Source organism: Penicillium taxi (genome assembly GCF_028828555.1).
Source record: "Penicillium taxi strain IBT 34144 chromosome Unknown utg000003l_segment0_segment0, whole genome shotgun sequence".
Lineage (NCBI taxonomy): Eukaryota > Fungi > Ascomycota > Eurotiomycetes > Eurotiales > Aspergillaceae > Penicillium > Penicillium taxi.
The window spans coordinates 1,833,507-1,846,772 of record NW_026643205.1 but is presented as its reverse complement, the minus strand read 5'-3'; the positions used below and the strand labels follow the sequence as shown (position 1 = coordinate 1,846,772).

The 13,266-nt window shown below is 45.5% G+C and overlaps 7 protein-coding genes across 7 annotated transcripts; 1 reads left to right on the top strand and 6 right to left on the bottom strand.

Moving 5' to 3' along the window:
* Window positions 1-575: 575 nt before the first annotated feature.
* N7495_004158 (Major facilitator superfamily domain general substrate transporter) lies at window positions 576-1,726 on the bottom strand (the record flags this gene model as incomplete). The annotated part of the gene is made up of 4 exons (XM_057206809.1): window positions 576-1,093; window positions 1,159-1,396; window positions 1,454-1,531; window positions 1,583-1,726. 4 exons carry the CDS (start codon window positions 1,724-1,726, stop codon window positions 576-578), a joined length of 978 nt encoding a protein of 325 aa, XP_057064489.1.
* Window positions 1,727-1,789: 63 nt separating this feature from the next.
* On the bottom strand, window positions 1,790-2,207 carry N7495_004157 (MFS transporter; the record flags this gene model as incomplete). Its single annotated transcript, XM_057206808.1, has 2 exons — window positions 1,790-1,961; window positions 2,023-2,207. The coding sequence occupies 2 exons, from the start codon at window positions 2,205-2,207 to the stop codon at window positions 1,790-1,792; spliced, it is 357 nt and encodes a 118-aa protein (XP_057064488.1).
* Window positions 2,208-4,273: 2,066 nt separating this feature from the next.
* N7495_004156 (uncharacterized protein) lies at window positions 4,274-4,459 on the bottom strand (the record flags this gene model as incomplete). Its single annotated transcript, XM_057206807.1, has 1 exon — window positions 4,274-4,459. The coding sequence occupies one exon, from the start codon at window positions 4,457-4,459 to the stop codon at window positions 4,274-4,276; it is 186 nt and encodes a 61-aa protein (XP_057064487.1).
* Window positions 4,460-4,794: 335 nt separating this feature from the next.
* On the bottom strand, window positions 4,795-6,073 carry N7495_004155 (carbon-nitrogen hydrolase family protein; the record flags this gene model as incomplete). The annotated part of the gene is made up of 5 exons (XM_057206806.1): window positions 4,795-4,962; window positions 5,013-5,057; window positions 5,112-5,333; window positions 5,388-5,878; window positions 5,926-6,073. 5 exons carry the CDS (start codon window positions 6,071-6,073, stop codon window positions 4,795-4,797), a joined length of 1,074 nt encoding a protein of 357 aa, XP_057064486.1.
* A 3,291-nt stretch (window positions 6,074-9,364) lies between these two features.
* N7495_004154 (cytochrome P450) lies at window positions 9,365-10,984 on the top strand (the record flags this gene model as incomplete). Its single annotated transcript, XM_057206805.1, has 1 exon — window positions 9,365-10,984. One exon carries the CDS (start codon window positions 9,365-9,367, stop codon window positions 10,982-10,984), a length of 1,620 nt encoding a protein of 539 aa, XP_057064485.1.
* Window positions 10,985-11,059: 75 nt separating this feature from the next.
* Window positions 11,060-12,341, bottom strand: N7495_004153 (fungal specific transcription factor domain-containing protein; the record flags this gene model as incomplete). The annotated part of the gene is given in 4 exon segments (XM_057206804.1): window positions 11,060-11,616; window positions 11,671-11,725; window positions 11,741-11,897; window positions 11,950-12,341. 4 exon segments carry the CDS (start codon window positions 12,339-12,341, stop codon window positions 11,060-11,062), a joined length of 1,161 nt encoding a protein of 386 aa, XP_057064484.1.
* A 54-nt stretch (window positions 12,342-12,395) lies between these two features.
* N7495_004152 (uncharacterized protein) lies at window positions 12,396-12,835 on the bottom strand (the record flags this gene model as incomplete). Its single annotated transcript, XM_057206803.1, has 3 exons — window positions 12,396-12,605; window positions 12,664-12,767; window positions 12,805-12,835. 3 exons carry the CDS (start codon window positions 12,833-12,835, stop codon window positions 12,396-12,398), a joined length of 345 nt encoding a protein of 114 aa, XP_057064483.1.
* Between the last annotated feature and the right edge of the window lie 431 nt (window positions 12,836-13,266).

Here is a 13,266-nt window from a genome sequence, read left to right as displayed (position 1 = left end):
GAGAATGATGCGGTACTCTTCTCCCGTTTCGACTATAATATTGCACTGCCGGGTGGTGATACGGTGGCAGCAAGGCATTAATTTAAGGCAGAAGATCTGACCACTGCCATGGACTCCGAGCGAATCTGGTTCTACTACTTGCGTCGTCAACACCATTACCGCGCAAGAAAAGGCCGAGACAGTGTGGCATTGCTACCATCTGCTCGACTAGGCCGCATTTATGGTTCCTCAAGTATTAAACGGCTCCGATGCACATATCCCAGCCTCTACTAAATATGATACTTAGGCAGATATTGACAAGCTGCTTCAAAAGTCGGTGGTTCCCCTCCACTACTAACATTATATCTGCTGACAAAATACACAGGTACTACCACCGAACAGATGTTCGTCTTCTGGAGTCTGTGGGCAACAACCTTCCCTAATGTATTCGCGATAAGTCTAAAACCTATTGAAAATTTCAAACTAGTGATGCTTTCAACTGTATAGAAAAGCCCATTATAATTACAAATAAAAGATTATTTCAACTCTATAAAAAATTATATCTTGACAAACTTTCGGCACCTTTCTTCGCTCATCTAAAGATCAACAGCAAACTTGGTTCGGAGATATCCTCGGTAGTGGTAGAAAAGCCACGGGACAGATGTAAGGGCCAGAGTGATGAAGCCAAGTACGCTGTTTCCCGATCCCAAACCGAGCTTGTTATATAGGGGCGTGGCAGTCAGGTCGAGAAAGGCGCCAAAAGGCGAACGAACGAGCAAGTTGGCTGCTATTGACGACGCTGCAGCCGCAGCTCCGAACGAATCAACAAGGCAAATCTGGCCAGGGATGACGACAAGGAGACAGCCAAGACCAATAATGGATGTTCTAATAATGGGCACAATCCAGTGTCTGTGGTAGTAGGCGCTCCAGCCGTACATGAAGCAGCCAAACGGAGTGATGGGCCCAAACCACTTCATGAGAATGAGACGCTGCTCAGGTGCCGCAACGGCACCACCCTGCTTCTGACTGAGAAGCTTATCGCTAAGCACGGAGAAGAGGACGAGTCCGCTAAACATGCCAATGCCCAGACCAAGGTATGCGATACCGGAAATACCTTCGTCGAAGCCGTAGACGCCGTGGAGGACGGTGGGGAACGTGGTAAAAGGATGAAGATAATACCGAGCATGAGACCCGTGTAGAGGGAGATGAGCAGAACAATGGGCGAGAAGATGAGCAGCTTAAGGGGGCGAACGATGGCGCGCAGCAGCATCTGCTTGGTAGTAAGGTTGGAAGCGCGAGCGGCCACAAGATCCGGGTTACCTGTTTCCTTTTGCAGCTGTTTCAACTTTCTGCTTAAAAGGATTGTAGCATTCGTCTCACGCATCAGGGCAAACGTGGCAGCAGTAATTATACCAGACTTTTCCCGGATCGGATTAGCTGAGATTCTATGTCACGAATTATAAAGGGCACATACCAAGATGAGAATAATTCTAAACGTCCAGCACCAGCCGAGGTATCGAGACACGAAGCCCCCAATAAAGGGTCCGAGGATCTATCTCAAGTATAAGCAAGCGAAAAATAAACGCTAATTAAGACAATCTACCGGTCCGAGGATAGGACCCATGGTGAAAAGAGCCATGGCCTTGCCTCGGTTTTCCTGCAGAGTAACGTCGGCAACGGTACCGCCACCAATACTCATCGGACCAGAGGCGGCGCTGCCAGCGATGAATCGAAAAATGAGAAACATTGCTGTGTCGGTGCTGAAGGCGCATCCAAAGGTAAAGGTGAGGTAGACGACGTTGCAAAAGTTTTAGACAACCAGGCGGCCGTAGAGTTCAGACAGAGGGGCGAGGATGAGAGGGCCAATAGCAAAGCCAAGCACGTAGAGACTAACGGTCATGGTTTCGAGGGTGTTGTCGGTGATGCTAAATTCGTCTGCCAGTTCCTTTGCCCCCGCCGCAAACATTGCCGCGGCGAGGTTTCTATACGTCTATCAGCTTACGTTTCTCATCAAGCGCCATCGCCATTTTAGAGAGTACATACGCTGTCAAGGTGGAAATACTGATAATAGCCACATGAATGTTCTTGCGAGACGCGGGCCAGTTGAGCGGGTTAGCAGGGTCATCGGGGCCATCCCAATCAACCACGTTGGGGTCTTTGAGCTTGCTGAGGTCGGTGTCGTTGAAGCCAGCTTTGATCTTGGAGTCGGTTTCGTTGGATACTACCATAGCCAAAATGTCGTTGATGTTGCGCGGCTACGTGCTTGTTTCGCTGTTTGAATGGACAACAAAGAAGGGTATGGCTATGGTATCACGCAGGTACAGAACATTTAATTAGGGCGATGCACCATGGTACATCATTTAACTTTTACATCCCCTCACTCTTGACTCAGTTGGATGTGGTTGTTACGTCGTTCTCCGACCCCGTATCTCCATTTTCGGATCCGCCAGACAATCTGCCCTAACCCAAAACAACAAATATTGGCCGTTATTTCCATTTTTCCCTATTAGCAGAGGCCAGGATGCCCAAACTGTAAAACATAATTAGCGTAGCCTTGCGCCGTGGTGGCTGCTGCCAGCTCGCGCACAGAAGCGCTATAGCGCGGAGCATCGGAGCGGCGTATCGGGGGGCACGATCGGGAAGCTGGGCCAAAATGCTTCTGTGCTTACACTGCGATACGGGAGCAATTTAATCAGCACGATCGGTCTGGATTATTGGATTTTGTCTTCTTATTCCATGCCCTGGCACAAATTCAGCCTTGTTTTGCTTATCGGCCTACTTTCATACTAGGCATTCTATCAGGCTTGACCTGTTACACTTCCTCACGCTCCCCTCACTTCGCCATGCTCTCTCTCCTCTTGGCCCGATGCCACATTACATTCCCGCACACAACAAGTGGGTCTTATCCGCGCGTTGCAGGGGTCAATAGTCACAGCCTGATGCGGCCTTAGATTTAGTGGCTACTTCTTTTCGCACGCAGCCAAAACGTAGCGTCTTACGAAAGCTACAAGCGCTTTCCTCGTGACTAGTACGTTTTAGTAAAAGGATTCGAAAGAGTAAAGGTGGTAGCATCAATTTCGGGACGTACTATAAATACCGGGCAATACCGGTCGAAGGATCCACCCACGGGAGCTCCCGAGCCCGGAAACCTTCAACCAACGACCACGGTCCGGACCAAGAGACATGCACGATTAGAAAGCGAGTAGACCCTCGGAGCCCGTGGAGCCAGCCAATAGCGGAACTAGTAGCGGAAAAATGATAACCAAAGTGTCGGAACATATGTACGTAATTACAATATTACATTGGTCTGGCGTTGGAACTTGGAGTTCTCGTACGAGCTTGAGTAAGCAGGTCACGAGGGCTCCACTCTGGAAGGGTATATTTACCCTCTGATAGCTAGACTTGAATGGACACCTATTCCACTACATATTCATATTGACTTGGTCGAGTAAAACTCCCTTCAGGCTGAACTTGTGGAACGCATGGTACTGTCCTTCAGACGTAGTCTGTCGATAATTAGTCTTTCTATAATATAGATCTCAGATATGGTAAATAGTTCTTTTACCACAACGATTTAAAGACAAGAAGAGCTAAAGAATGGTCAGAATCTAGTGATACAAGAAGAGCTGCAAGAGACTAGAAATGGTATAGTAAAGGTAATGAAAGTCTTACGACAGTGTCAAGATATATAAAACTGTAAGGGATAGAGTCCAATACGGTTGGGCTACCGTAAATAAGAGATGAACAAGTGTGAGAAGGCTACCAGAAGACGAGTGTGTGTGGTATCCATAGGGCTCAATCCCACTGGGAACAAGAATAACTCTTAAGTCCTTCGAGAGTCCAAAGACCTCAGGGAATTAAGTACACTAGGGAGTGGCGGCTCTCTAACTAACCCACCAGGGGAATCCCTGTTCCCTCAGTGATAGGCGGTGTCTTTGGAGATCGGTATTTGCGACCATCTCGAGGCCGATCCTTGATCGGCTCACCGACTCAGCTAATTCCTGACCGCTAGTCAAACCAACTTGTATAGTGAGTCCATTTCCATTCTCAGCCTTCTGGCGGTTCCCAATCTATAGTCTCATTTGTTGCATTTCACGTTGTTACACACAATCAATACGGAACCATCGACAGGGGCCTCTCCTATCCAGAGTTGCCGTCTCATATTACGCCCGGATAAGCGATTTATCCCTAAAGGCCGCACAAGCCATTCCACTGCATACCCAAGGAACCAGGGACCTCACGGGCTGCCTGCGGCATCACGCATACGTAGCTCTATAGGATACATGGTAAGCCACTAACAACTTCCATCTGCAAAATTGAAGAGGTTCATAACCTCTTCTTGTTGGTAATATTGAGGAGCAGTCGCGGCGAACCACATCCGTTCGTCTGTATATATGCTCAGGGAGTCACTACCAGTGTCGTTTAGCATGGTGATATCAATAGCGCTGTTGCTTTCGGTGAACACCGAAGGTAAAAACATTTGAGCTTGAAGCTGATGCCCTGAGTTTGCTTTTGTGACAAGAAAATAGATGAATGAAGTAAGTGGGATGCGAGGTTACAGTAAGACGAAGGTGAGAGTTAGGTGAGATTAAATGAAAGAAGGACAACATCAGGCGAAGACATAACTATCTAATCAGTGAACTTATAATGTTCAGACACGTGCCCAGTCCTACTAAGCGAGCAAAAGCAGCGAGGAGGCGAGCACTAATACGAAAGAAGAAAACCAAGGATTGGCATAGAAAAAACGGTATAGGTAGAATTGCCTTCTGAAATTAGATGGCTATAGTACATTCAGAGTTGAGGGCCGTCACTCAATTACTCAGATTCGGTAGTGGGCGCATCCAAGGGGGTGGAAAGACCGACCCGGTCAACGGTCTTGGTGTAGATAACACCGCCGTTGAGTTTGTCCTCTTGAACCACCAGGTCCTTACGATCAGCATCAACCAGAAGGCGAATCAGGTCGGGGCGCATATAGTGACCTCCCTGTATGAAGTTAGTACTGAATTATAGTCGGTATCATATTCGAAACTTACAAAGTCAGCCAGAGACTTAGTCAGATGGGTCTCATCAAGGTCAATCTGTGATAATTTGTTAGCATTTGCTAGATGAGATTCATAATGTTTTTTGCCTACATCGACGAAGAGTAGACCCTGGAAGTCCTTATCGGGGTGGGGAACTAGGTTCTGTCCATCAGGACCAAAGATACGACCGTGTCCGTTGTAGATGTTAGGGTCCTCCAGCTCCTTTCCAGGGGGAGTATTCAGCTTAATACCCTCGGCGGTGATTGTCTGCCAAGGTGCAAGTGTGAAGGAACCAGTCTCAATAGCATAGGCAGGTGTAACAAGCTGAGCCGTCTTGTCAGTGATCAGGTCAAGTCTTTATATCTCAAGAAGAAAGAATATGCTTACATCCGCGTTGGCCTCAGCCACATTGGTGTAGGGGTCTGGGTACTTAAGGGTCTCCTTTCCAGGATACAAGGGCCAAGCGGCAACGTGGACTTGCTCACCAAGAGAGGCAGCATAGGCCTTCAGGAAAGGGTTCATGTTCTCCCAGCAGTTCAAGTGACCAACACGGCCAATCTCAGTATCCATCACTGACTTGGTGGTATCACCGGTGCCATCGCCAAAGACTAGGCGCTCAACATGAGTAGCCTTGATCTTACGGCGATGGTTGATGACCTGTCCAGCTGGGTTGATCATAATCTGTGTGGTGTACAGACTAGCAAGGTCCAACTCGGAGTATCCAAGAGACACATAGATCTTGTTGCTTCGGGCAGCTTCGCGGATACGACGCATCTCCTCAGAGTCGGAAGGAAGACTGTTCTCGCGGTACTTCTTAAGAAGTGGCAAGCTCTCCTGGTAGTTGACCTTCCAGGCCCAGTAAGGGTAACCGGGGATCCCTAATTGGTTAGTTATAAGATTGATTGGTGCGAGAAGAAGAACTAACAAAGCTCGGGGAAGGCAATGAGCTTGCAGCCTGCCTTTCCTGCTTCATCGATCCAATGAATTGTTCGGCGAACAGATTCCTCGAGATCGAACCAGCCAGGTTCAGCATTGACTGCTGCAGCCTTATACTTCTTGAGAACGGGAGCCATGCTGAAGATGTTGTTTAGGATTTGTTGGAGTGATTAAAGGAAGTCTGATTGAGAATGAAATAGAATATTCATAGCTAGGAGTCGGTATGCTTTTATATCCTTAGATTCATATCTTGTTTGTATGTATGTCATAATAGCATATCCCGCTTGACAGACTTCTGAATGTATGGGGCATTAGCATCACCGACTCGGAAGTGTCAGATCCGGGAAACTCGGCGAATGCTTCTAATATTAACCATTACATAGTTTCAAATACTCGTATGATCTTGCCAAACTTTGATTTCCGAAAGCTTGGACAGAAGTTGTACTTAGTAGATTCGGGCTTTGCTTCATGTTGAACGACGCAATGACCAGGTGGGCGAATGTTATTCTACTTTGTAGTGACAAAAGCAAGGTAGATAGATAGAAGCTCTGTGGAATAAGATACTGGTGAAATCTTCGGAGACCTAAAGCCCTCCAAATATCTTTGAAAGATTCAGAGGTTCCCTATATCCTTTAGTTAAATTTTCTGTATGCTCAAACGCCGGAACAAATAATAGAGATCTCAAGATGCCGTATCGAAAGATAAAACTGTGGGTAGCACAGTTCTCGATGACATTTTGAACCCCGTAGATCCCTCCTTCTAGACACAAAGAGAGAGGAAGTTTGGAAGACACTGGGGATTCCTTCGATAAGAAATCACGCCATACGGCATTCAAGGGTGCTCGAGATTGGGTGGGACAACAGCAAATCCCGTATTGCGGGAGCGTGCAGAATGCCCCAAAGACCTACAACCCCAACAACCCCACTATAGTATAATAGCTATGACTAGCTAAATCATAAATTCCTGATGAAGACCCCGACTAGAATAAGATAACATACATAACTCCCGACCGTTCCGTTATCCCGACCATTCCGTTACCCCACCAGAGGTTTTAGTAAATGTAGATCAAGATACGGAGCATGAATGTGAACTACGTTTACACAATTCAAACTGATTTTATTCAATCGAAACTTTTCTTTGAGAATAGCGTGTAATATCGATAAAACCAAAGTGATGTAATCAGCGCTTTCCACACCGCTTTCAGAGCTCAAGTCGAAATGGAAGCATAGACCCACTATTATTACAAAAGTAATTGATATTGACCAATCAGAGGGCTATAACTGTAGCATCTACTGATTGATAAATCCGGAGGCGCGGAGTAAACACAAATACAGAGTGATATGCATGGCTTAGTGTCGCATTATTGGAGATGAGTAAGGCAATTGCATGGTAGATAGCTAAGGCCTGGATGACAGTGGGTGAAATGGATGATCAAGCTCAAAAATAAATCACGCTCCCTACTGAGTGCACTGACTGGCACCACGAGGACTGCATATGATGGATAGAAAGAATGCATCGTGTATTCACTCGTGAGATATGCTCACTGGTTAAAACAAACCAGTAACTAGTAATCTGATGCCAACTATATTGTTTATAATGTAAAAATTGATCGCATTTGTACTAATGTATGAAATTAAAAACCATGACCCGGAGGTGCTGGGCACTTCTTCTATGCTCTGGCTGTCCATGGAGTAGGACATGAGTTTGAAGACAGTAGAGACTGATTACTTTCTATAGCTTTAGAGCTGTCTCCGAGTGCTTGTGCTAGGTCTAGGCTCTCGAGATACCTTCGTGTGCTCTGTAGTAGACCGTGTCGCTGCGATCGCTACTTCTTCTTCCGTTCATTCCATAATTGAAAGAGCAGTGGAATTAATAACTTGTGGGGTTGATTGGTCCCTTTGCCCAGATAACAAGTGGAGAAGGGTGTTTTAGACTAACGCATTTAGGCCGATCTTATCTTATCTTTATCTTATCATGACGATTTTGGAGGAAGAACGACAAAGTAGGTCATGGAATACTGTTTACAACGAGATACTAAAAGGTATTTATTTAGTACTTATATAGAAACAAATGAATCGTGTATATGTCTATCAACTATAAAAGTATTGTACTTAAGGTAAAGAGAGAAGTAGAGGCAGATCGAGGTCTCATGAAGCAATATATCTCACATTTATTAGCGCTATGGTCTCCTTAAAGGAAAAACAAATGGCTCACTCTAAAAAGTTGTAAGGGGAACAGATCCTATTACTGTTTCTCTTATTTATCCTACAATATTCCAAGGTTAGCAAATTGACGGGAACTAGTGTATTATAGCTATCTTATGTAGCGCGCTTGTTTAAGATGGCCGATGAGATGGAGAAGCTTGAAGATTTTAGCCCCAACAGCTTAATCTTTGTAGTTTTTCTATACTTTTTGGGCACTTCAACTCCCTTTTTGGTGCTATTGACAGTTCTGTGGCACTATTTGATCAACTTCTGATGTTATCGGGGTGTCAGGCTAATGCGCTGTTTGTGTTGTTTGCATTATCTTGCTATTCATTTCCTGTCAAATGAGAACTGAATAGTGGATTCGTGCGAGCAAATAGGAACAGAGTAGTCAAATATGTATGTGTGTGTGTAGCAGTAAAATTTACTGCAGTAAAGAGCGTACGGGAGCTGACTAATAATGCACTAAACTAAACTTGGAATCGGTCCTTTGACAGTTCCCCAGATAGCTATACTTAGCAGAAGTTGCAGGGATAGAGAAAATTTATCCGTAGAACAGTGCCGACCTCTAACGCTGCTACTTGAGGAGTCAAGGGCTTGAATATATCGTTCTACCTCTTGCGAATAAAGGTGCGGATGACAACAAAAGTCCTCTCCATGCCGCCCTTGAAATGAAGCGTAAAAATATCGTGCGTATGCTAGAAGGGGTTTCGAGGACATTTTGTCCAGTTCTCATCCGGATTGCCTTATCTTCATTTTGGTGATATCTCTTTTGGCTATGTTTTTTGTTATAGGTTTTTATGTTTTTTTCCTTTTTTTCCTTTTTTTTTTTTTTTTTTTTTTTTTTTTAAACAGGTATTGGCCATGTTCAATAATTGCTCAATTGATGGATACCACTTCAGAGGTACTATTTGATTTAAAGAACAATGTCTATCGGGGCTAATCTGAGTATATCAATCTACACTGTTATTTAATCCAATCAAAAGTACGTGCCAATTTTAAAACAGGCTACTCACAGCAGCAACGATAGCAAATCCCCACCGGAGATGCGTATCTCTCCGACGGTGTTACTTGCCATCCCGGCGGAGGAAAACAGCCGTGCAGCAAGCATTTATCGGGTACTACAAGGGAATGATATTTAAAGCAACACAGAGAAGCATTGGGAAGAGTTCTAATTTCTGAACCATTTCATCCTGCAAGGACTACTCGGAGTTTTCACTTGCAATGGCTCTCATATCATTCCTTTTTTCGCCATGGGTGGCTTTGGTTGCCCCTATATGGTTCATAATTTATTACACAGTTCCTTATTTCACAAACTATCATCCTTTGCATCGAGTGCCCGGGCCTTTTATCGCTAAATTCAGTAATATATGGATCGGCCTAGGCGCCAGACGAGGCAAGAAGTTTGATTTAATCGATAAAGCACATCGCAAGTATGGAAAAGTCGTTCGTATAGGATTCAACCACGTCTCAATTGCAGATGAGAAGGGATTGAATGTTGTATATGGCCATGGAAATGGATTTCTTAAAGAGTATGCTCCCCATTTGCACAGGTTCCGCCGCAGGCGTGCTAACAGTCTCAATAGCTATTACTACGAAGCTTTCGTGGCACGAACTTATGGGATGTTTAACGTGCGCGACCGAGCAGAACACACCCGCAAGCGTAAAATCATTTCGCATGCTTTCTCGCCCAGATCAGTTGCCGAGTTTGAGCCGCATATGGCAGCCAATCTCCAGCGATGGGTTGTCCAATTAGATCGGATTGCGACTTCTGAGCCGCCAACAGCGAAAAATGGAGGCTTTTCTCGATATAATGCTATGCCCTGGTTTAGCTATTTGGCCTTCGATATCATCGGCGACCTTGCATTTGGCTCTCCGTTTGGGATGGTTAACAAAGGAAGAGATGAGACTGAGGCCCAGCTTGTACCTGGGGGTCCTATTATAGTTGCTCCAGCTGTCGATGTCTTGAATCGGAGAGGCGAAATATCCTCCACTCTGGGCTGGCTGCCAGCATTGCGTCCCTACGCTCGATATCTCCCTGATCCATTCTTCAGTAAGGGTGTTGCGGCTGTGGAGAGCCTGACCGGAATAGCAGTGGTGGCGGTGTCTTCAAGATTAGATGCAGCAGAGAAAGGAATGGTCGATTCTCGTAACGATATTCTTTCCCGATTATTGCAAGCCAAGGATGCGAACGGACAGCCCATGGGACGGGAGGAACTTATCGCAGAGGCCCTGACCCAGTTGATAGCCGGTTCTGATACAATTTCTAACACAGCCTGTGGTATCTTTTACTGGATTCTACACGGAGAGCGCAGTGCTCCGAATACAATCATACCCCGGCTACAAGAGGAGCTGGACAGGGCAATTGGTCGGGATGAGGATATTGCGTCTTACTTTCAAGTTCGAGATCTACCTTTCCTGCGTCGTTGTATCGATGAGGGGATGCGGCTGCATTCCACGTCTGCGATCGGTCTTCCGAGACTCGTGGCAAATGATGGACCAGGTGTTGAATTTGACGGATACTACTTCCCGCCTGGAACTGTGCTTTCGGTTCCATCATACACGATTCACCATATGGAAGAGATCTGGGGTAAAGACGTAGAAGATTTCAAGCCTGACCGCTGGTTGAATTTGACACCACGGCAGAAGATTTGCTTCAATCCTTTCTCATATGGACCGCGCGCATGTGTTGGGCAGAATGTCGCGATTATGGAATTACAACTGATTCTTGGGACGCTGTTCCATCGGTATGAATTCGTTTTGCACCAGTCAAAAATGGAATCACATGAGGGGTTTTCGAAGAAGCCGAAGGAATGTTATGTGGGTATCAGACAAAGGAATTGAGGCTACTGCTGTATGGAGTTCGAAATAGCAATGGTAAAATCTTCAATGAATTATGAGAATTCTATAAAACCTTGACTAGGTCACGTTCCCGAAGAACATCTCTTCCAATGAGGGAAAATCTAGTTCAAGACCCCAGTCGTTGTCCAGCCAAGATGACTTGGGTGCATGACTAGTCATTGATGGATCTAGTTCCTCTGCGCCCTCGGTCCTGGTTACAAACAAATCCGCTTCGCAGCATCCACTAGCATGCTGTCTGATCTTATTCAAGGACCATCGGCTCACCGGCTCCGCTTTTCCTCCACGCTGAATATGCGAGATAACCCGCTCCATGAGGGTGAGAGTCTCACTAACTTCAGTCACGTGTGGTGAGAACTCAGCCAATGTTACCATGGCGAAGGAGCAGAGGAGGTTTTCATAAGCAGGGTGAATGTAAGTGGTCATCTCTGACATGCTTAAGAAGAGTCGTAGGACTTGGTGTGCATGATGAACGGCAAATTTAGCAAATGGGAGTGCATTATCGAACTCAGATGATGTTTTGCCGACTGGGTCGTTCATGTGTTGGAGTGTACGGCGAGCAAGAATAAGATAGGCACATGAGTAGGCAAACCTCAATGGTTCGGATGAATCCAGATCTGAAAACGGGAGCGATTAGTGGCTTTCATATTTGTATAGAAAAATTGACGTACTATAGATATGCTCCTGTGATTTCCGCAATTTCTGCATCTCTGGCCAGACTGGACTCTCTTTTTGAATCACATTGGAGCTAGTCAGCTCCCAAAGAACGCGATATAAGTTTACACCAGATAGTACAAGCTCATCGCGGTGGTTATATGATGGGAATTCGATCACTTTGGCGCATTGATCAAAGTACTGACTGGCTATCACAGGAGGGCGACCGGAGCCGACAGAGAATCTGCTGGTTATTAGGTCATTACAGGAATGAGACCATATAAGAATAGACGTACTGCAGTTGACAAAGGCAAATCAGGTTCCAAGTGCGCATAATTTCTCGGGCCCGACCTTCTTCCTCGATCCCACTTGTCTGTAGTAGTTGTTCAAAAGGGGTAGTGATGACCATCTTCATAGCTGCCATACCACTTAGTAGCCAGGAACTACCATGGTCATAGTCACGCGCAGGTCTAAGATCCCACATGGAGAAAATCAACATTGATTGGATTGTGTCTAGCGACGCAGCTGAAGCTAGCTGGGCCTGACCTAGGAGTACGTGCATATGACGATAAATATCTTGATGCATTTGAGAGCCATGTAGTGATGGAGTGATGTGGATACCAGCAAGGATACAAGTTCCGAAAAGGAGTGAGGATTTGGAGCGTAATTCATTGAGTGCTGTGTTCATAAATAGCCAGCGACTAGATATTTGGATAAATCTAAACACAAGAGTAAGGTGAGCTCAAATAGCCAGCAGTTTCTTGCGTAATGGATCGTACCCTTTGAGAAGTATAAGAGCAGTCTCCTCTGAGATAATCCCATTATGAATAATATCTTCTGAAATATCCTGAATTTGCAGTGGCTGTCGGTGAAGTGTTATATTCTCCCGGATCTCTTGTATAAGGCTCATTGGCGCATCGCGAGCGGTTCGTTCTGCGACTGATTGTGCGACCTATATAATATTTTAGCAACATTGTGATCCAAATAATTCAAAAGTGTTATTTTTCTACCTCAGGCCGGCTGTGTTTGACATCAGTGGTGGAGAAAAGAGAGGCTTGGATCTGGGTAAGAGAGGTTTCAACTGCGCGAAGTCTTCGTGTATATGGATCAGTACCTAGGAAAGGGAGATTGGAATCCAAATCTAAACATACCGTGGATGACAGTCACACCGATGATTTTCATCGTCTTTCACCGACTTTCGATGCTCATTGCGACTCAATAGCAAGGAGCACTTGATACTTTCAAATGATCAGTATGAGCTTAATTTCAGACCTTTTGTCATATTCTTACCCAAGGATTTCACATCGATGGCAATTATTGAAGCTGAGATTTGCCTCACATCGAGTTTTCAGGCGCCTACAGGCTTCACAAGAGCGTGCTTTGCTGGTTTTCTCTGGGGGGTTTTCCCCATGACTGGTTTTCCTTCGCTTTGGAGTTCGTGACTCTGGTAGAGACATTTTCAATTTTGTTTCTACGTCATTGATAGAATATCAATTATTTCCATCTGTTTTATTAACAGAAAAGCGAGGTAAGAGTGGATGCTTATCATCCCACTCTTGGATAATACGAGGTTATACTTGGCTTCGCTACGAAGGTCACTTGACACCACAGGC